Below are 23770 nucleotides of genomic sequence, written 5' to 3'. Positions count from 1 at the left end.
TGGCAGAATGTTTACTTAAGCTACTAGACAGGAATGCATTGGGCAGGGAGCGGAGCAGATAATTTCCGAAGGTGAAATACAGTTCTTGGCAGGCAGCAAGCTGATGTCAGGCATCGTGAGCCGCGCAGAGGATGAGACAAAGTTCATGGTCACAGATGCAGGCTCGGACTGGAGCTTCAGAGGTAGAAAGCAGGAAAAGCTTGATGACAGAATCAGGGCCTACTCGTCTGAACTGTAAAATGGCATAAGTGAACCATATAAAGGCGGTGGCCTTTCGTACTTAGGAATGGAATATCCGGCTCATTCATGGCGGATCTAAAAGAGGACATGTTAACGTTGGACGCACATGTATTTGCGTCTTCATAACTGGAACTGGAGGGAACATACATGTACTTGTAACATGCACATAGGACCGTTGGGGTCCAAGATAGGGGACATAATTGACCAGAAAAATCCATATTTCCACACAGGGATGACACCACTGAGCGGGAGGGGGTCTACCAGATGACGCCTACAGGGATGACACCACTGAGCGGCAGGGGGTCTACCAGATGATACCTAAAGGGATGACACCAATGAGTGGCAGGGGCTCTACCAGATGACACCTACAGGGATTACACTACTGAGCGGGGAGGGGGTCTACCAGATGACACCTACAGGGATTACACTACTGAGCGGGGAGGGGGTCTACCAGATGAAACCTACAGGGATTACACTACTGAGCGGCAGGGGCTCTACCAGATGACCCCTACAGGGATGACACTGCTGAGCGGGGTGGGTAACCACCAGATGACCCCTACAGGGGTGACACTACTGAGCGGGGTGGGTGGTTACCAGGTGACCCCTACAGGGATGACACTACTGAGCGGGGTGGGTGGGTACCAGGTGAGCCCCACAGTGGTGACACTGCTGAGCGGGGTAGTTAGCCACCAGATGACCCCTACAGGGGTGATACTACTGAGCGGGGTGGGTGCTCACCAGATGACACCTACAGGGATGACACTACTGAGCGGGGTGGGTGGCTTCCAGGTGACCCCTACAGGGATGACACTGCTGAGCGGGGTGGGTGGCTTCCAGGTGACCCCTACAGGGATGACACTACTGAGCGGGTTGGATGGCTTCCAGGTGACCTGTACAGGGGTGACACTGCTGAGCGGGGTGGGTAGCTTCCAGTTGACCCCTACAAGGGTGACACTGCTGAGCGGGGTAGGTGGCCACCAGGTGACCCCTACTGGGCTGACACTACTGTGGGGGGTGGGGGGCTTCCAGGTGACCACTGCTGAAGTGAGGCAACTGCTGGAGAGGGAGACCAGGAGGACAGCCAGGCAGGGTCGGCCCTAAATCAGACTAACCGAGACAGTGCCCTGGGCGGAAAGAGGACAGGAGGTGTGAGGAAGACGGGAGGAGGGTAGAGGGTTGATGGGATGTTAACAATTATGCTGAGGTACATTAAGGGCTGATTACAAAGTCTTTAATGGGACCCGATTCAGACCACGTGGGATGGACAAGCTGCTGTTTGCATAACATTAAGTCAGGCAACTCCCTGCTGCTCCCCTTCAAATATTGACGCCCCGGGCGTGGGCACAGCTCGCACACGCCCAAGGCCGGCCCTGCTACCAGGTGACCAGCATCACGGCGACACTGCAGGGGGTTGAGGTGCTAAACGGGGGCCCTGCTGGAGCTGCATCACCTGGGGAGGGGCAACACCACCGGAGGGGGGTCAAGAGTGCCCCCCTGTGAGGGAGGGGAGATAAGGCAATGACCCCTGCCAGAGCGACCACCATCAAGGGATTTCCAGAGAGCACGCCTGTTTGGGAGGGGAGAGAAGGTGATGAGAGCTCCTCTGGCACCATACCTGAGAGTGGGGGTTATGAAGGGACCCCTGTAAGTGAGGGGTGAGAAGGCGATGAGCCCTCACGATATCGCCCACAGCTCCACTGTCTCTCTGTCTATCTCTATCTCTCTCTCGGTGTGTGTGAGCCCTCAGTGGTATCTCCCACAGCCCCTATGTGTCTCTCTCTCAGTGATGTGAGTGAGCCCTGAGTGCTATCTACCACAGCTCTGGTGTACCTCTCTCTCTCTCTCTCTCTCTATCTCTCTCTGTCAGTGTCTGTGAGCCTTCAGTGGTATCTCTCACAGCTCTGGTGTCTCTCTCTCGGTTTGAGAGTGAGCCCTCAGTGATATCTCTCACAGCCCCTGTGTCTCTCTCTCTCTCGGTTTGAGAGTGAGCCCTCAGTGGTATCTCCCACAGCTCACGTGTCTCTCTCTCTTTCTCAGTGTGTGAGTGAGCACTCAGAGATATCTCCCACAGCTCCTGTGTGTCTCTCTCTCTCAGTGATGTGAGTGAGGTCTCAGTGGCATCTCCCACACCTCTGGTGTCTCTCTCTCTCTCTCTCTCCCAGTGTGTGAGTGAGCTCTAATTCGTATCTCCCACTATTCTGGCGTCGCTCTCTCTTGGTGTGTGAGTGAGCACTCACCAGTATCTCCCACAGCTCTGGTCTCTCTCTCTCTCTCTTTCCCTCTCTCTCTCAGTGATGTGAGTGAGCCCTCAGTGGTATCTCCCACAGCTCTGGTCTCTCTCTCTCTCTCTTTCCCTCTCCCTCTCGGTGTGTGAATGAGCCTTCAGTGGTATCTCCCACAGCTCTGGTGTCTCTCTCTCGGTTTGAGAGTGAGCCCTCAGTGATATCTCTCACAGCTCCTGTGTCTCTCTCTCTCTCTCTCGGTTTGAGAGTGAACCCTCAGTGGTATTTCTCACAGCTCCTCTCTCTCTCTCTCTCTCGCTCTCTCTCTATCGGTTTGTGAGTGAGCCCTCAGTGGTATCTCCCACATCCACTGTGTCTCTCTCTCTCTCAGTGATGTGAGTGAGCCCTCAGTAGTACCTCCCACAGCTCTGGTGTCTCTCTCTCTGTGATGTGAGTGAGGCCTCAGTGGCATCTCCCACAGCTCTGGTGTCTCTCTCTCTCAGTGATGTGAGTGAGCCCTCAGTAGTACCTCCCACAGCTCTGGTGTCTCTCTCTCTGTGATGTGAGTGAGGCCTCAGTGGCATCTCCCACAGCTCTGGTGTCTCTCTCTCTCTCAGTGTGTGAGTAAGCTCTAATTGGTTTCTCCCACAGTTCCGGTATCGCTCTCTCTTGGTGTGTGAGTAAGCACTCACCAGTATCTCCCACAGCTCTGGTGTCTCTCTCTCTCTCTCTCTTGGTGTGTGAGTGAGCACTCACCAGTATCTCCCATAGCTCTGGTGTCTCTCTCTCTCTCAGGGATGTGAGTGAGCCCACAGTGGCATCTCCCACAGCTCTGGTGTCTCTCTCTCTCTCAGTGTGTGAGTAGGCTCTAATTGGTATCTCCCACAGTTCCGGCATCGCTCTCTCTTGGTGTGTGAGTGAGCACTCACCAGTATTTCCCACAGCTCTTGTCTCTCTCTCTCTCTCTCAGTTCGTGTGTGAGTGAGCACTCATCAGTATCTCCAACAGCTCTGGTGTCTCTCTCTCAGAGATGTGAATGAGCCTTCAGTGGATCTCCCACAGCTCTGGTCTCTCTCTCTCTCTCTCTCTCTCTCTCAGTGATGTGAGTGAGCCCTCCGTGGTATCTCCCACAGCTCTGGTGTCTCTCTCTCTCTGTGATGTGGGTGAGCCCTGAGTGGTATTTCCCACAGCTCTGGTGTCTCTCTCCCAGAGATGTGAGTGAGTACTCACCAGTAACTCCCATAGCTCTGGTGTCTCTCTCTCTCAGTTATGTGAGTGGGCACTCTGTGGTATCTCATACAGCTCTGGTCTCTCTCTCTCTCTCAGCGATGTGAGTGGGCACTCTGTGGTATCTCCCACAGCTCTGGTCTCTCTCTATCTCTCTCCCTCAGTGATGTGAGTGAGCCGTCCGTGGTACCTCCCATAGCTCTGGTGTCTCTCTCTCTCTCTCTGTGATGTGAGTGAGCCCTCCGTGGTATCTCCCACAGCTCTGGTGTCTGTCTCTCTCTCTCTCTCCTTCTCTCAGTGTGTAAGTGAGCCCTCAGTGGTATTTCCCACAGCTCTGGTCTCTCTCTCTCTCTCTCTCTCTCTCTCTCTCAGCGATGTGAGTGGGCACTCTGTGGTATCTCCCACAGCTCTGGTCTCTCTCTCTCTCTCAGCGATGTGAGTGAGCCCTCCAAGGTACCTCCCACAGCTCTGGTCTCTCTCTCTCTCTCTCTCTCTCTCAGCGATGTGAGTGAGCCCTCCATGGTATCTCCCACAGCTCTGGTCTCTCTCTATCTCTCTCTCTCAGTGATGTGAGTGAGCCCTCCATGGTATCTCCCACAGCTCTGGTCTCTCTCTATCTCTCTCTCTCAGTGATGTGAGTGAGCCCTCCGTGGTATCTCCCACAGCTCTGGTCTCTCTCTATCTCTCTCTCTCAGCGATGTGAGTGAGCCATCCGTGGTACCTCCCACAGCTCTGGTCTCTCTCTATCTCTCTCTCTCAGCGATGTGAGTGAGCCATCCGTGGTACCTCCCACAGCTCTGGTCTCTCTCTATCTCTCTCTCTCAGCGATGTGAGTGAGCCATCCGTGGTACCTCCCATAGCTCTGGTGTCTCTCTCTCTCTCTCTGTGATGTGAGTGAGCCCTCCGTGGTATCTCCCACAGCTCTGGTGTCTGTCTCTCTCTCTCTCCTTCTCTCAGTGTGTGAGTGAGCCCTCAGTGGTATCTACCACAGCTCCAGTGTCGTTCTCTCTCTCGGTGTGTGAGTGAGCCCTCAGTGGTATCTCCCACAGCTCCGGTGTCTTTCTCCCTCTCGGTGTGTGAGTGAGCCCTCAGTGGTATCTCCCACAGCTCCAGTGTCGTTCTCTCTCTCGGTGTGTGAGTGAGCCCTCAGTGCTGTTGCCCCAGTATCCTCAGCCTGGTAGAAGAGGAAGGCAGGTTGAGCCTATAGGGGCAACAATGAGGAGGGCTTTCAACACCAAGAGGGGCTACAGCCAGGCTACTGGAGGGCAACTTGCAGGCAACACGCTGCTTGATATCTCGTCTAAACCACTGGGGCTACACTACACCCACAAGGGCTACATTACACCCACAGGGCTGGACCTACAACACAGGCACCAACAGCTGCACTGATGGGAGGTAAAGATAGTTACAGAATACAACAAGGCACCTGGCTCTAAATAGAAAGGTAAGGAAATAGAAATATAGTGCTGGAGTACGCCTTTTACAGGAAGATTTCCCGCACCCACCCGTAGGTGGCATGCTTCATCATAGGGAAACCTCCTCGCGTAGCGGTTCCATCAGGACCAAAGTGAGAAATTAAAATCAAAAGGTAGGTTGGTATGCGGCTGCGGCGAACGAGTGTGCACGGCAACACTGGTCCTGAGGACATTAGATGCACCCTAGAGTTTTTGCAGAGTTTGAGGGGGTATTGATTACCTGGCATTGCGGGTATACGTCACTACCAGTGGAGACCTGTCCGAGTGACGATTCATTCCAACCACTGGTTTAGTATTTCACCTTTTTGGTTGATGAATTGTTGTGACGCATGCATACCAACCTACCTTTTGAAATGATTTTCTCACTTTGGTCCTGATGAAAGCCGCTTCACCTCTATGGAGAGTATTAGACAGAAACATGTTGACCACCACTTATCTATGATAGGTTGAATTCTCTCCTAATATAGCTCCTGCTTTTAGCTCTAACCTACAGACACCCCAATAAAATGTTTTTGGGGTACCCTGGAGTTAGTTTTATCTAACACACCTCTCTCTCTTTCTCTTTCTCACAACACCCTGCTTTTCTATTGAATTAAGAGACATCTTTTTAAAACACTGAAAACATCCCTGCGCTCCGCCCTCTCATAGAGGGGGCTGCAGCCCGCATTGCGACCAGGTTCACAATGCGACAAGGTTATCCTATGATGAAGCATGCCACCTACCGGAGGGTGAGGGAAACCGTCCTGTTAAAGGCATAATCCAGCACTCTATTTCTTTATCTTTATGCCACAGGAACTTCACGCCCACGTGTGAAATGTGAAGCGTACTCAAATTAGCAGAGCATTACAAACAAGCATTGACAAATACAATAGAGAAAGTAGCCCCACTCAGCCTCAAAGGAAAGAAAAGCAAATGTTCCCAGCCCTGGTACAACCAAATGATGAAAGGAGTGTCAGACTTACTGTGCGACAATGGAGGCACAAATCGTGGACACAACATCTCAAAGTTACGGGAAAGAAGAAACACCTACAAAAGCACATTTGGAATTCCAAACCATCATTCTTCAGATCAAAACTTGATAACGCAAGTAACCGACAGGGTAAACTTTTTGAAATTGTCAAACCAAATAATTGAGACAAACAAAGCAACCTTTATCACTAATAACTCAACTGAAAATTGTGAAGCTTTCCCAAACTTCTTCGGAAATAAAATATAAAAAATCGTAAATTCAATCACTAATGATAGAGAAAGGTTACAAGCCATGAACATCAACACTCACCCCTCCCAAGGGAAATTTGAACCCCCTGAGAAGTTCCATACCAACATCCATCCTACTAAGACAAAAAATCAGGTACCCGGAGCGAGTTCAAAACCGTCAATGAAGAAGGAATCCATAAGATCATAATTTCTATTAAACCAACCTAACATTTCAGCGGCCCAGTCCCTTCAGTGGCGTAACAGGGGGGGCAGTGGGGCCGGACCACCCCAGGCGGCACAAGTTTTGGGGCCAGCGGCCGGCCCTTCCTCCCCTCGCTCTTACCTGTGGTCGACGCGGCCGAATGAGTAGCCAGCATCCCCCCTGCCCTTCGATCAGGCAGCTGCTGACGGCAAATGCAGGGGCTGCCACGGACGACCTAAGGCCTAGCTACGCCACTGAGTCCCCTCCACCATCCTACAGGGGTTCAGTCAACTTTTTTCGCACTTTTGGGCGATGTTTGCAAATGCATCACTGTAAGACCTGGCCCTTTTGACAGGTTTATCCCCAAACTTTTGCCTCCTATTTTTCTGACCCTTTGTTGGTGGGCTATAAGATTCTGGGCACTTTACAGTGCTAAAGTGCATAAGCTCTGTATAAATTGCCACCCAAATGAGCAGCCTGCAAATGAAACTCAGACCTACCACTGTAGTGTCTGCACGTGCAGTTGTGAACCGCCATGTTGTCCTGGCAAGTGCACCTACTTGCCAGGCCCAAACCTTCCCTTTCCTTACATGTAAGGTCCGCTACGGTAGGCCCAAGGTACTCTCATGGGTACCCTCATGGGCAGGGTATGTGAAAGGTAGGACATGTACTAGTGTGTGTAACATGTCCTGATAGTCAAATAAAGTGCGCTTCATTTTTCACTGTTGAAACTCTATCTGTCCCATAGGCTTATAATAGGGTTGCACTGTTCCATGTTTACATGTGTAACGTACTGTGGTAATATTACTTGATTGATGTACCCCCCTATTATCACTAAACAGCACATGATTCCAGCAACAATGATTGTTTTTTTCTGTTTAGGGATTGTTTTACTTTTTAAGTACTTTCCCTCGTCCCTATCTTACAATATAGGGGATCTCCTTTTGTGATTTCCATGTTCTTGCCTCACCATTCTGTGTGCCTCTGGCTGTTTGTGGATTCACCGTCTGGTGTGTGGGTGACAGAAGCTGAGATGTGCAATCACTCTAGACAGTCACTGAGGGGGGTTGAGGTGTGCCCTTCCTTGCCTTGGCGACTCAGCACAGGCCTGAATGGACCCGGTCTGCACTTTAGAGTGGTGGGAGGAGCTGTGATGACACCTGAATAGGCTGGGTCTCCTTCAGCACAATGCTGTCTCCGCCCCTGCGGTCATGCTGCACCAGTGAATGCAGAACTGGTTTGGACTGGGTTCAGAGACCCTTGCTACAAAGACATCAAAGACATGTTGGCGTATAAGCATGTGACCTAAAACCCCAGTAAATTAGATTACTTCAAGGAACAAGTGGAACCTTTGCCAAGCAGAAGAGCTGGAGAAACTGGAGGAGGAATACTGCCCCTTTGCTGTGTGATGTCTGGGCTTGGCCTGCAGTTGTTGCTTCTGCCAAGGAAAGGAGAAGGACTTTGCTGTGTGCTGTGTCCTCCATGCTTGTGAAGAATCTCTAAGAGCTTGAGTAGAGCTTTCCTCCAGTTAGAAGTCCCAGGGATACAAAAGACTTTGTGGGAAGATCCTTGCTGGATCTCAAAAGGACACCTGCAGGGGAAGGACGGGGCTGTTCTTCGCCCCCTATAGTTCCAAGGTGCAAGCAGTACTTTATGTTTTACAAGCGTGTGGTGGGCGCTGTTCTTCTCCATTTCTGAACCGATGCCCCAGAAAAGTGTGCATTCAGCGCTTCATTTTACTACTAACTTTTGATGAGGTAGGGAGAGCACCTACCATGTTTGCTTGGTGAGTCCAAGAGCTTTTATGGTGAGGGCTCAGGGTACTGTGGCCAGCGCGCTGTGTGTCTGAAGCTGACACAGCGCTGCGTGATTGCTGACTGAGAGCTCGGTTCCCGCAGCATAGGTGGAGTTCTCTCCGAGGTCGCACAGCGGACGAGGAAGGGATTCCGGTGAGGCCCAGGGTAGAGCGGGAAAGATAAATGGAGGAGCTCCACACATGTTCTGTTGGGGGCAGGGCCAAAGAGGATGGCCGCACCCACCCTTACCGGCTGGGAAGGGAAAGTCGCCATCACCCGATGTCAGGGACCCTTATCGCCAGAAGATCCCGGTGCGGACGCTGCCCTGCAAGGTCACGGGCAGCCGGTCTTTTCTTGGGTTACTAGGGGAGGTCTGCCTGCCCTCGTTGGCAGCGCAGGCACCTCCCCCTTGTATTGCACATACCACAGGCAGCTGCGACCTCGAACACCTGTCGGGGAATGAGCCCCCCCTCACAACCAGTGGCAACTGCGCCGCTGTGGGGGGGCAATTGTTTCCGATCACCGCCTTTACCATTACAGGCGCGTAAAGGCATTGGGAAATACTGCACTGTGATTCATGTCCTGATGTGGTGACTAGATGCCGGGTGATAATGTTTTCCTGGGAAATGAGCATTTACTCTGATACCAAGTTTTTTATGAACTTGGTGATGTTGTGAGCTGTGCTACTTGTACTTGCTTTATTGCACTACATGTTTTATTTTTATGACAATTGCCTTATGGCAGAATGATTTGGATGGTCTACCTGCATCCTGACTAGGCCTGGGCATAGTTCACGGAGTTTTGCTATGCGGAACTTCGTGAAGTTACAAAAAAACTCTGCGAAGTCCCACGAGTGGCGGAGTGAAGTGCGAACTGCAGTTTGTGTTGGGATTCCTGCCACTCGGGTAGAATTTCTACCCGAGCGGCAGCTCGCCCTCGCAAGTTTGTGAACTTACTATTCGTGATCGCGAGAGGGGAAAAATCTCCGATGCACATCGCAATGTGGAGTTTTCTGCACTCCGCGACCTCCGTGGAGTGCGGAGTGCAGAAAACTCCACAAACTCCGTGAACGGAGTGTAGTCCACCACCCAGGCCTAATCCTGACACGTGCTTAGTGGTAAAGAGATGTTATGATCTTTGCCTTATTATGACAAGTGCCTAGTGGCAGAGTAATTCATGTAACAGTGGTCTTAGGTGGTTAATGTGCACCTTTATGACAAGCGCCTAGTGGTGCAGTGATTTATGTCCTGTGGTCTAATGAACTTTTCGTGCTAAAAAGTGAGTTATGGTCTAATGTGTTTTTATGTGCAATACGAAGGATATTTGATATAACCTTGTGTGGAGTCTCTTTTCGGGGTTTGCCTAGTGTGTCACTGGTGTGGGCGTTTTGTGCAAGCGCTTTACACGTTGCCTCTGGGATAAGCCTGACTGCTCTGCCAAGCTACCAAGGGGGTGTGTAGGGGTTATCTTCCCTGATTGTCTGAAGACTGGACAAGTGACATCCAGGCTGAAAAAATCAGGCACGGACCAAGCTGACCGGATCCCTTTTTCGTCCGGTGTCAGCCATCCCCTCCGTCACCGAATTGGAGGAAAAATATCTCCACAACCAACTCTGTCAGCACACCGAGCAGTTCAACTTGCTTGACAAGTTCCAATCAGGATTCAGACCAGGTCAGAGAAACAGCCATCTTAAACGTCTTGGAGAACATCCTCAGAATGCTAGACCATAATGATTGCTGCCTACTCACCCTCCTCGGCCTCTCGTCGGCGGTTGACACAAACAATCGCAATAATCTGTTAGCCCCATTTTGCTTTCTAGTAGTTCTATCAGGAAGCATCCTCAATCGGTTCACATCTTTTTTACACAACTGCTCACAAGAATGAAATTGGGTAGCTCACTGTCAAATGCATCCCCGGTGAGACCTGGAGTCCCACAAGGGTCTGCCATCTCCCTGACACTCTTTGACCTCTGTATGGAACCACTGCCAGAAATTCTCAAACAATTGAACCTTGTGTACCACATGCATGCTGATGACACCAAGCAATATGTAAAGAAATCAACACTGGTAGAAATTCCCTGGCTCAATGACACTCGAGTAAAAACCCAAACCTGGCTGTCCCGAAAACACCTCAAGCTGCACACCCTTAAAAATGAATTCTTACCTGTCTCTCCTCCCAACATCTCCCCACCCATCCGCGGATGGATAACCCACCTAGACGCCTTCAATTACGAACAAGTTATCATTTTATCTACTAAATCCCTCTGGTTAACCCTCGATAAACACCTAAAAATGCTAGGCCGTGCAAGAGCAGCCGCATGCAGGGCATCCTTCCAACTCAACCTCCTGAAGAAGGTAAAACTGCTGATACCACCACCCGGCGTCAAGATAGTAGAACAATCTCTAGTTGTCGTCAGGCTTGAATGTGGCTGCGTGACCTTAGCGGGACTTCCTGAGTCAAGAATGGTATCACTGAAGGCAACCGTCAAAGCAGCAGCGTGGCTGGCAATTGCCACAAGACATTTTGACCACATTACCCCTTCTCTAAAGTCTCTCAACTGGGTCTCACATGAAGCTAGGACCCAGCTGAAAATAGCTTTCCTAACACACAAAGCCCTGCACTACGGTGAACCTACGTATCTACCTGAAAAGATCAAGATATCGGTGGAAAGCCATCCTGTGCGAAGTGCGAACTCTCTCCGGCTGGAACCTCCCAGATTTAGTAAACAAAAGACCTACACACGCTCCTTCTCGGGATCTGCTGCAAAGATAAGGAACTCTCTTCCTCCAGAAATATGGTTGGATCCATCGTCCTCCATATTCAAAGAAGAGGTTAAAAGGATCTAATAGACAGTTTACTATCGTAACAATAGGAACCAGAGACATCCTCCAGACAGACTGACTTCTGGGAGGACCTTCTTGCTTAAATTCAGACTAAGTCTACAAGACCACCAAGGGGCACCCCCCACCCAATGGAACGACCAGGAATGAAGACCACTTGATTGAAGCACCCGATCCCCATTGGCTGCAGAAGAACATCCACGGTGGACCCATTTGATGGCTCCTGACTGAGACAGGGGTGTTTAAGAATATTTATAATGTAACAGGCTATGGTCATGTTTATGTTTGACTTATGTACAGCACTCTCATAACATAGGGTCATGTTCGCACTTTGTAACACTCTTTTAAATCAATAAAATAAATAAATGAAACACGGTATGGGCCTGTTGTATCATGGGGTGTACATGGCTGATGTATCGAGCGGTGCACAGACCTGATGTATCGAAGGGTGTAGGGGCCTGATGTCTCAAGTGGTGTACGGTCCTGCTGTCTCAATTGTGTACTGGCCTGATGTACCAAGGGTAGGGGTGGGTGGCACAAAATTCCGCAGAGTTACAGAAAAACTCTGTGAGATTCAGTGGAATCCTGCCAATGGGCAGAAAATAAGCAGCTTATGCTGCAATTTAGAGCCGTTAGCCCGCTACTCTCAAAATCAGCATGAGTGGCAAGGCCATTTGAGATGATTTTGCTGCTGCTCAAGTAGAAACTCTACTCGAGCAGCAGCAAATCTACTCGAAAGGCAGCAAATCTACTCGAGTGGCAGCAAATCTACTCGAAAGGCATCCCTCTCTCACCATGACTGCTTGCATCCGCCGATGTTATAAAATGGCGCCAGAAAGCTCTGTGGCGACCGAAAAGCGCAACAGGGGCCGGCACATTTCACATTCGTTATGGAGCCTGACATTGTTCCTGCGAGGTGCAAACAGCAGAATAATTCCGCCATGTGCCGATTGGCAGAATTTGGCAGGAACTCCGTGTGATAAACATAATGCAGAGTTAGCCAAATTCTGACATTTTTGTAAGTAGAATTTTAAGTCCGCCAGGTTCTAACAATCATGTATAAAGGGTGTACGGGGCTGAAGTACAAAGTGGTGTACAGGGCTGAAGAATAAGGGGGGTACGGGGCTGAAGTATCAAGGAGTGTACGGGCGTGATGTAGTGAGAGGGGTACCGGCCTGATGTATCGAGGGATATGCGGGCCTGATATATTGAGGGGTGTACAGGCCTGTTGTACTGAGTGGTGTTTTGGCCCAATGTATCAAGGGCTGATTTGATCGGATGTATTGAGGGATATTTTGGCCTGATGTATTGAGGACTGTACGGGCCTGATATATAGAGCTGTGTATGTGCATGATGTATTGAGGACTGTTTTGGTCTGATGTAATTGAGGTGTGTTTTGGCCTTTAGCATCGACAGATGTTTTGGCCTGATGTGTCTAGGGTGTATGGGCTGATATATCATGGGGTGTTTTGGCCTGATGTATCGAGGGATGTACGTACATGATGTATTGAGGGGTGCAAGGGCTGATGTACCAAGGGGTGTTACCCATTCTGTGTCTATGTGAAATACATACGGGCTGATGTGGTCAAGTGGCTTGCTTCGCACACGCGCCACGCATCCCCTGGCACGTGGACAGCCGGTAGCTTGTTTCGCTCACGCGCCACGCATCCCATGGCATGTGGACAGCCGGCGGCTTGTTTCGCTCACACGCCACGCATCCCCTGGCATGTGGACAGCCGGCGGCTTGCTTCGCTCACGCGCCACGCATCCCCTGGCACGTGGGCAGCCGGCGGCTTGCTTCGCTCCCGCGCCACGCATCCCCTGGCACGTGGACAGCCGGCGGCGCAGTTTCTCTACACTATTTTTGGTGATCTGCCACGCTCTGAATAATTTAATCTCTTATGCTTTTTTTTCTGAAGAACCTCTCTTGGCAGTCCTTCCATTTATTTTGACAATGTTTATTGATTTTAATAAAACATTATGACATTTAATACATGGTGTACGAGTGCGGCGGGTCTCACTCGGCAGTCGAATGCAAGGCGTGTAAAGCAAACCACAAACCATATACCTGGCTTCTGTGCACCCACCTGACACCAACCATTAACGAAGGCCGCGAAGGTGTGCAAACAAATGCAGCAAATTAACAAACACATGGGGGCCTATTTACAAGCCCTTGCGCCACTTTTGCGTCATTTTTAACATGGGAAAAGTGACGTACAGATGGCGCAAGGGGCTTGTAAATAAGCCCCATGGTGTGCTTGAAAGGACTAGAATAGAACGCAGCGCCGCTGAGTTTCAATCAAGGAAACACAGCGAAGCCAACCATTGGAATCCGTGCTGTCTCTTCATAGCATGCTGCACCTCTGTCCAGGGACTCCAGATGCTGCACCTCTGTCCAGGGACTCCAGATGCTGCACCTCTGTCCAGGGACTCCAGATGCTGCACCTCTGTCCAGGGACTCCAGTCGAACTCTCCTTGAACAGACATATTTAATATTATTTAAACCATGACAGAGGAACATGGACACACTCTGCAACCTGCGAAAGGGCTGCCTGTGGTTTGTACATACATGAATTTCAAAAGCCGAGCAAAACACCAAAAATTAACTAATTTTAATTATGCCTCCAAGTTATTTACTGCAATTAAGCTCATTTATCATATGCAAATTAGTGCAAACTGGTCTCATTAGTTACTAAATTACTCAATATGAAATGAACAATGTAGCACTCCAGTTTGTAATGAAAAATCCCTGTAGAGGCAAGCAGTACCAATTAGGCGCATTTGCATATGCAAATATCCCCTTACTTTTGGCATTTCTCTATATTTAGTTCGGTGATTTTTCAACAGGCGATGCTTGCGGGGGTTCTCTGTCACCGAGGGGGGCCCTTAGGGGAGCAGGTGCTTCCATCAGGGAACGGGGGGCAGACGGGGGTCCTCAGTGATGACGGGATGACAGTCGGGGGGGGGGAGGGTGGGCAGGGACTTCCAGCAGAAGGCTGGACCTCTGGGCGCTATGCCACAGAGAGCATAGGTGCGGGGACCAGGCAGCTCTAGTGGAAGGCTGGGGCTCGCAGGGGGCTCTCTGTCACTGAGGGGGCCCAGGGACTTCCAGCAGAAGGTTGGAACTCTGGGCGCTATGCCACAGAGAGAATAGGTGCGGGGACCAGGCAGCTCTAGTGGAAGGCTGGGGCTCGCAGGGGGCTCTCTGTCACTGAGGGGGCCCAGGGACTTCCAGCAGAAGGCTGGACCTCTGGGCGCTATGCCACAGAGAGGATAGGTGCGGGGACCAGGCAGCTCTAGTGGGAGGCTGAGCCTCACAGGGGGCTCTCTGTCACTGAGAGGATGACAGTCGGGGGGAACAGAGACTTCCAGCAGAAGGCTGGAACTCTGGGCGCTATGCCACAGAGAGGATACGTGCGGGGACCAGGCAGCTCTAGTGGGAGGCTGAGCCTCACAGGGGGCTCTCTGTCACTGAGAGGATGACAGTCGGGGGGAACAGAGACTTCCAGCAGAAGGCTGGACCTCTGGGCGCTATGCCACAGAGAGGATAGGTGCGGGGACCAGGCAGATCTAGTGGGAGGCTGAGCCTCACAGGGGCCTGTCTCTCACTGAGGGGATGCCAGTCGGGGGGAACATTGACTTCCAGCAGAAGGCTGGACCTCTGGGCGCTATGCCACAGAGAGCATAGGTGCGGGGACCAGGCAGCTCTAGTGGAAGGCTGGGGCTCACAGGGGGCTCTCTGTCACTGAGGAGATGACAGTCGGGGGGAACATAGACTTCCAGCAGAAGGCTGGACCTCTGGGCGCTATGCCACAGAGAGCATAGGTGCGGGGACCAGGCAGCTCTAGTGGAAGGCTGGGGCTCGCAGGGGGCTCTCTGTCACTGAGGGGGCCCAGGGACTTCCAGCAGAAGGCTGGACCTCTGGGCGCTATGCCACAGAGAGGATAGGTGCCGGAGCCAGGCATCTCTAGTGGAAGGCTGGGGCTCACAGGGGGCTCTCTGTCACTGAGGGGGCCCAGGGACTTCCAGCAGAAGGCTGGACCTCTGGGCGCTATGCCACAGAGAGGATAGGTGCGGGGACCAGGCAGCTCTAGTGGGAGGCTGGGGCTCGCAGGGGGCTCTCTGTCAATGAGGGGGCCCAGGGACTTCCAGCAGCAGGCTGGACCTCTGGGCGCTATGCCACAGAGAGGATAGGTGCGGGGACCAGGCAGCTCTAGTGGGAGGCTGAGCCTCACAGGGGGCTCTCTGTCACTGAGGGGATGACAGTCGGGGGGCCCAGGGACTTCCAGCAGAAGGCTGGACCTCTGGGCGCTATGCCACAGAGAGGATTGGTGCGGGGACCAGGCAGTTCTAGTGGGAGGCTGACCCTCACAGGGGGCTCTCTGTCACTGAGGAGATGACAGTCGGGGGGAACAGAGACTTCCAGCAGAAGGCTGGACCTCTGGGCGCTATGCCACAGAGAGGATAGGTGCGGGGACCTGGCAGCTCTAGTGGGAGGCTGAGCCTCACATGGGGCTCTCTGTCACTGAGGGGGCCCAGGGACTTCCAGCAGCAGGCTGGACCTCTGGGCGCTATGCCACAGAGAGGATTGGTGCGTGGACCAGGCAGTTCTAGTGGGAGGCTGACCCTCACAGGGGGCTCTCTGTCACTGAGGAGATGACAGTCGGGGGGAACAGAGACTTCCAGCAGAAGGCTGGACCTCTGGGCGCTATGCCACAGAGAGGATTGGTGCGGGGACCAGGCAGTTCTAGTGGGAGGCTGACCCTCACAGGGGGCTCTCTGTCACTGAGGTCTCAGAGGAGGGGTCTCTCAGGGGACCTAGGACCCGATGAACTAATATCTGTTTGCAAACCAGTTATGTGCAAAGTGTGCACCACCAGCATTGAGAACAGAAATGCAATTTTTTGGGTGACCTCTCTCCAAGGTCGCATGGTAACTCCACACCGTACCTTATTAATCAATCACTCAACATGAGTATATTGCAGCACGGCCACCCCTGGGGGTATCTGGGCGTAACCTAAGGAATATGAACTTGGCAGGTTGCTACTTATTGGAGTTATCCTGTGAACATTTTTTTTTAAGCAGCCAAGGCATCTTAAAGGGACAGGTGTTTTCATTAAAAAAAGTTTCTCGTGTAAGAAGACTTCAGTGGGAGCCTGCAGCTGTCCTCCTGGACCAGTGTCTGCTCTCCTGGGGGCGGTCCCACATGATTGACAACAACGGAACTGCCCCAGAGGGCTAGCTTCCCCTGCGCACGTCAGATCGCACCACAACTTCCGTTCCAGTGTCTGATCAATGGTTTGGTACGGCAACGGCAGTCAAACCACCCATTCATGTCCTCGAGGCTTGGTCTGGGCGTAATTTCAGTTACGCCGGAGTGATCAGTGTCATTTCTGGAATCCCGCCTTACTCTTGGATTCAGAAGTAACAATAATGATGCAATTACTCCTGCTGACGTAATTAAGAGTCATTTGAGAAACATGGTACTGTCAGCACATTGGGCGAGGCAGGCAGCCTCTCGCGCTGCGTGTTCTGCAGCACTTAGCGCTATTTCGTAGCGCAAAAGGCACCCTGTGTTCATTTTCGACACAAGTGTGCATTTTGTGCTCATCAAATTGTGCTGAATGTCGGGAATAGGTTGGGGGAAGATCCTACCACAAGGGCACATTTAGGTGCACATCTCGGAGGTGTAGGTGCACTGTGCCAAGGGGAGAAAGCAGCAGGGCCCCAGTGCACCGGCCCCGAAGGCTGCTGCAAGGAGAGGGGGAGCTCGAATGGCTACAAGCCGATGAGGAACCCTGCATCACACGGAGTGTTCACTCACTGCGTGGGTCCCTTACTTACAACCGCAGCACATCGAGTGGGCACACACCTGCGGAAAGAGATGGCATCATGGATCATGAGCAAGGGGGCAGCGCACTCTCTGATGCTGCCAGCCTTCTCTCCATGCCTACTGAGGGGTCGGGCAACAGACACACAATTGATGGACGGAATGCAGAACAAATTGAAACATTCACCCCCAGTCAAGAGATCTGGGTTAAATCCATCATTCTTTTGCTCACCGCGCCAACCCAGTTCAGACATGGCCATATGCAAATCAGTCTTGACCCTGTGCCTCATGGGAACAGTCCAGCCCGAACTGTCAAGCCAGGTCCTCCCTGGAACAGAAACAAGGAGCCCGATTCACAGAACTAACTTAAGACAAAATCCGAAACTTACTACCATTTTGGTATTCACAGAACGCACTTACTCATTTTGGTATTCACAGAAGGCACTTACTCATTTCGGTATTCAAAGAAGTTAGGAGTCCTAACTTTAGGACTCCTAAATGCCTTCTGTGAATACCGAAAGCCTTAAAATTAGGATTTTTCTCAGTTTAGTTGTAGTAAAGTTAGGAGTCCTAACTTTAGGACTCCTAAAATGAGAAAAATCCTAATTTTAAGACTTTCGGTATTCATAGAAGGCATTTAGGAGTCTTAAAGTTAGGACTCCTAACTTCTGTGAATGCCAAAGTGAGTAAGTGTCTTCTGTGAATACCAAAATGAGTAAGGGCCTTCTGTGAATACGAAAATGGTAGTAAATTTAGGATTTTTTCTTAGGTTAGTTCTGTGAATCGTGCCCAAGCATCCTAGGATCGGTTTCGGGGTTTCACCCCACTTCAGCCAGGATAGCTTGATTTCAGTGGCATGGAGAGCACGGGACCCACTTCTGGGCATTCCTGGCACACTTAGGGCGAGAATGTAAAAGACACACAATTGATGGAACAGTATGGTGAGCAAAAAAATGATGGATTTAGGCCCAGATCCCTGTACTGGGGTGAATGTATGACATTGTTCTGCATACTGTCCATCAAGGTTTTTTTTTTGCATTTTTCACCCCGAGTAGGAAGGGTATGCCCAGACGTGGGTCCCTTGCTCTCCATGCCACTGGAATCAAGCTATCCTGGCAGAAGAGGGGTGAAACCCCGAAACCGGTCCTAGGATGCTTGTTTCCAGTCCAGGGAGGACCTGGCTTGGCAGTTCGGGCTGGACTGTTCCCATGAGGCACAGGGTCAAGACTGATTTGCATATGGCTGGGTTCAAACTGGAACGGCATGGTGTGCACAAAAAGATGGATTTAGGCCCAGATCTCTGTACTGGGGTGAATGTATGACATTGTTCTGCATTCTGTCCATCAACAGTTGTTTTTGCATACTGAGGGGGCAGGGGCACCATGGAACGCAGGTGGAGTACATGTTGGTGTACACCTAAAACCCCATGCAGCAACAGTCCCACGGAGACTCACGCCCTGCTTGTGAACCAAGAACAGTGTGGGCCGCTGTCAGTGGCTGGCACACGTCAATGCCACTGGCGGTGCAGGCACATTGGAAGGCACAGCAGTCGAAACAGGGTATTATATAGGGGTGGGTAGAACACGCAGAGTTTCACCTTGTAGAGTCATCCAATAACTCTGCGAGATTCCGCGGGAGGCATAGTTTTGGTACGTTGAGCTGCTCGCACTGATTTTTAGCGCTGGGAGCTTGTCCCGCACGGTGAAATCAGCGGGAATGTCGCCCTGCAGCACCACAGCGGGCGCTGCTTCTTTCTGCGGCTGAAGTAGATTTTCTGCTCCAGTGGTAGTTTTCTAAAGACAAGCAAGAGCTTTCTCAGTGTGAGCAGTAGCGGCCTACCGTGACCCCCTTATGTTGAGAAATCTCGCCTGGAGGTGGTCTAGTGCTTGATTTTATCGCGTGCGCTCACAAACTAACCGTTGATGAACCGTTTGGTGGTTGGTGGAGTTTTTCGGAAATCACGTGCTCTAAGTTGAGCATGGAGTGGACAAAAAAAACGCTGGAGAAGCGGAGTTTACCACCCAGCCCACGTCTTATGTCACAGCTGCCCAGACTGTACTGGGACCCCAGCCCCCAGCGCCGGTGAGGGGACAGAGGAGGTGCTGGAGGTGTCGGTCTTCCTGATCAGGAGCCGGCCTGCTCCGAGGGTACAGGGGAGCAGATTCCACTGCTCCATGATCTGCCTTCCCAGAAACAAGGAGGGTCTCCAGTTGCATCGACGCCCCCTGCAAAGAAGAGATAAACATGGTCTTGTCGAGTAGTTCCGACAAATCTATAGGGTCTGTGCATTTAGACAACATAAACTAAGGGATTTGTGTCCAGACTGATTCCAGACACCCTCACAACCTATCGAACATGACAACCTTGATCCTTCAGGGATCGTGGAAACAGTGCAGTACTTTTCGCTCAGTCACTCGTGCTCACTTCTTCTCAGAGAGATACACAGAATAAACGTTGGGGATGTTTTCAATAAGAATTTATTGAACTAGAGTCATTCTAGTATAAAATATGTGTGCTGCCCCAACCATTTGACAGAAACATATATATATATGATTGCAAGCACAGACAGAGTAAATAAAAGGTAGAATTCTGCCACAGTGCTAAAACAGCGAATACATGCAGGCATATCGATACATGGCAGTAATCATGTGTACTCCTAAGATGCATGTATGTACTAGCATGTATGTAGATGTGAAGCCAAGAATCCCCCCAGGAAAGAGCCAGCCCCATTACCTGATGGGAGAGAATGAAGGACCCTATATTGGTCTTGAGTTGGGCACCCCACAAGGTATGGCAGACCACTGTGTGCAGGAGTGTCTGCGTGCAGGGACCTCAGCGTCTCATGTCAACATGGAAGCTTCTCCTCTGGTTTGCCCAGCGAAGAGGTGGTGCTTATATACCCGAAAGGTATCCTCAGGGGTTCTACCTAGATGTGTCATGGTACTGTGGGCCTGTCGTCCAAGGATGACGATATCGGTGACTTTTGTACAGAGTTATTAAGCAGAAGATGGTATTCCTGCTGTGATACTAAGAACCCTCGTGCATAATAAATGAGGCGAGTTTACGAAGAAAACCACACCACATTTATTTGGCACCTAACTAGGTAAAAGGTCAGCGCCAGAGCTGTTATGTAGAGCAAGGTAGGACCAATGTAGGTGCAGCTTCCCAGGCCTATCTTGGGGTACATAGGGGCTCATACATAACAGTCTCGCATTTTCTCTCCCTGTGTACAGCGATGGACAGTGTGCCCGCTGAGGGCAGGGCTCTTCAGAGAGGGTCTCCTGAGCCGCTCTCTTCTTTACCCACACTCTTACGTTTAATTGTAACTGAAGATTGTCTACAGCACACCCACACCCGGGGCTTCAGGCCACCGACCAAAAACAGAACGTTAGTTTCAGAACCGAGGGGGCACATGATGCAGTTTGAACAGTGAAAATATAGTTGTGAATAAACTTGTCAAACTTTACAAACTTTAAATGCCACGTCTTTTAAAGAAGGAACTGGTTTCGAAAAATGGTACAAAGACATGTAAGCAACAGTCGGTTTGTGATGAGAAAGAGCCCGTGGAGGCGGGAGACCTACTTGCAGGATGTGACTTCCCAGGTGGTGCTCGAAGACGTCGAGAGCCGTGGAGCTGGGGCTGCGTCTCCTCTGCGAGCCTATAACTGGAGCAGACAAGAGCCATCAGGGCAGGGGCGGGTGCAGGGGTTATATCTCTATCGGTATTTCATGCTGCCTGAAAACAATCAATTAACAATTGCATGCACCTTTTAAATTGAGGAAGAAACTTGGTGTTATTTATACACAGGGCCACTGGGATTATGCGGCAGGTGAGGGCCAAATTATGCGGCATGGGTGAGTAAATTATGCAGCAACAATGGGCAAATTATGCAGCTTCCTGTACCATATTTTATGATAGAATTATGTCATTGCTTTCTCATTTTTACACTTGCTAACACTGTCTGGGAATTGGTTGCACCTCATTTGATCCAGATCAACACTCAAATATAGCAACAAGCAACAAAAAGATGGCCAGCCAATCCTTGCAAAGGGCCTTTCACTGTGCAGCAACACGTGTCGGGGCGCTTTTAGTATCTTTAAAACCGTTTGAGCTAGAAACATTTTAGAAACATTTTAGAAACATTTTTTTGGGTTAAAATCTGCAGATTATGCAGAAATTGGTGGATTATGCGGCAAATCTATAATTATGCGAAAAACACCGCACAATTGCATAATTCCAGTGGCCCTGTTTATTGACCTCTCAATCGAAACTACCAGACCATCTCTAACATCCATGGTTTGAAGGGGCCTGACAGGTCCCTGCTTGGACACCCCAAGCCCACGCCATGCCCTTCACACCAGTCCTTTTAGAGATAGCCAATCACTGCAGTTTCAGCCTCCCCCCATCTCCTCGTTTTTGGTTCCCATCACACACTCTAGGTGGCCTGGGAGATTTCCAAGGCCAGGAGTTGTGGCCCTTGGGTGGCACTAACGATAAGACACGATGCCTGCAGCCCACTCTCTCTTTTGTATGTCCTATCATGACCCCAAGATTCACATCGCGCCGTCATAGAGGTCTCTCCTGCCTTATACATGTGACAGTGTCGGTGTGACGTACTCCAGTAGTCTGTGAGTCTGAGGCAGGACCAGATCGTGCGTGAATGCGGTGTATCATGTGGCGTTGAAGTCGTTCACAGGACTTGTCTGAATTAGGGGCGTGCAAAATTTGCGTAATTCACATTTCAGTAGTTCCGGGAAACAATTCCTGGAGATAATTTCACATATTTCATCTGAAATTTCGCATAATAATTCAAAGACAGATTATACAATTTATGCAAAGTGCAAAAGTGTCATTGTGCCGTGTATTTTAGCATGGAATTCATCTTTACATCAGCTTTGGACGTGAGATGCAGGTGCACAAAAACCATGGGCCCGATTCACAGAACTAACTTAAGACAAAATCCTAAACTTACTACCATTTTGGTATTCACAGAAGGCACTTACTCATTTTGGTATTCACAGAAGGCACTTACTCATTTCGGTATTCACAGAAGTTAGGAGTCCTAACTTTAGGACTCCTAAATGCCTTCTGTGAATACTGAAAGTCTTAAAGTTAGGATTTTTCTCAGTTTAGGAGTAGTAAAGTTAGGACTCCTAACTTTATTACTTCTAAACTGAGAAAAATCCTAACTTTAAGACTTTCGGCATTCACAGAAGGCATTTAGGGGCATATCAACAAGCAGGCGATAAAAAATTATCGCCGCTTTTGCGGCCGTTTTCGGCCGAAAAGCGGCGATAGTTTTATCACCTAATCAGCAAGGTCACGCTAACGCGTGAAACCTTGCTTTAGCGTCAGGATTCCTAACACCCAGCTTTGCATCTCTAATGAGATTCAAAGTGGGCGTTCCTGACCTGGCATGACAGGAGAAATGTCGCTAAGTGACATTTCTCCTGTCAGCATGCCTAACGCTATGAAGCATAGCGTCAGGAAAAGTAGCGATAACCCCTGTTATCGCTACTTTCCTTGCGCCTGCTTCAGGACTGACTTAGCCATGATATCCTATGGAAGGTGGATATCATGGCTAAGTTTGTGAGTCCCTACCAACTAGCTAACGTGAGATTATCGCTGGGTTTCCAGCGATAATCTCACGTTAGCCAGTTAGCGCTAGGATTTTTATTGCTGATGAGATAAGCGTTGCTAATAGCACGCTATCTCAGTGATAAAAATCGGCGCTAGCCGGCGATAATTATCCGAGCGCTAAGTGCACTCAGCGATAATTATCGCCGGTTGTTTTTGATATGCCCCTTAGTAGTCCTAAAGTTAGTAGTCCTAACTTTACTACTCCTAAACTGAGAAAAATCCTAACTTTAAGACTTTCGGTATTCACAGAAGGCATTTAGGAGTCCTAAAGTTAGAACTGCTAACTTCTGTGAATACCGAAATGAGTAAGTGCCTTCTGTGAATACCAAAATGGTAGTAAGTTTAGGATTTTGTCTTAACCCCTTCGCTGCGGCGTGAATTCCGCTGCAGCGCTGGGGGTGTTTTAAGTGTGCGTGGTGCTGCCATGCTCATGACGGAACCACGCCGTCATGAGTCACGGGTGAGCTGTGCTCATGACGGAGTGGATCTGTCACGGCGCCGCCCACTTACGTTAGACGCCCGCACAGGCGGGGAAAAGGCGCCGCGTGGGCGGAGCGACAGCCAACGGCCGCGGCATGACGGAACAACTCCGTCATGAGCACAGCGCGACCGTGGCTCATGACGGAGTGGTTCCGTCATGAGCAGGGAAGGGGTTAAGTTAGTTCTGTGAATCGGGCCCCATGAGACCACGGCAAGCAGTAGCCCATCAGGATCTGCAGTTCGTTTCGTTCATGTGCATCGGCAGAAATTCTTTTTCAGCAAATGGCATAACTGTGCTCAAATGTTACCATAAACAATGCATAATTATGATACGGGTAAGTAGCGTAATTTCAGAAATTACGAGTAACAAGAGTAAGCATAATTATGTCGGGGTTATGCACATTTTACAAGGCCTTTTGCTGGAGTGCTTGTTAATGTCACGGCTCACCGGCCTGTGCTTGCTGTTGTCCACCAAGGGTTCCTCACTGTCCACCCCGGGGGTGTGTGTGTGTGCGTGTGTGTGTCCACTATGACATTGTCTGGGATGATAGCTATGCACTCATGTCTAACCCTGGTCGGAGCAGGCACAGGCATCTACGCGAAGTTCCTCGGAGTTGGAA

The 23770-nt window shown here is 50.5% G+C and overlaps 1 protein-coding gene across 1 annotated transcript in view; it reads right to left on the bottom strand.

Moving 5' to 3' along the window:
- NPAS3 (neuronal PAS domain protein 3) overlaps positions 1-23770 on the bottom strand; it is a 1680342-nt gene that overhangs the window by 861460 nt on the left and 795112 nt on the right. The window contains exon 3 of the mRNA XM_085627416.1: positions 20612-20694. Within this exon, the coding sequence (XP_085483542.1) occupies positions 20612-20694 (83 nt within the window). The remainder of the gene's footprint in view (positions 1-20611; positions 20695-23770) is intronic.

This window comes from Triturus cristatus, chromosome 9 (assembly GCF_964204655.1).
Source record: "Triturus cristatus chromosome 9, aTriCri1.1, whole genome shotgun sequence".
In the NCBI taxonomy this organism is placed as follows: domain Eukaryota; kingdom Metazoa; phylum Chordata; class Amphibia; order Caudata; family Salamandridae; genus Triturus; species Triturus cristatus.
The sequence above is the reverse complement of the archived record's forward strand: the minus strand, read 5'-3'. Positions and strand labels throughout refer to the sequence as shown.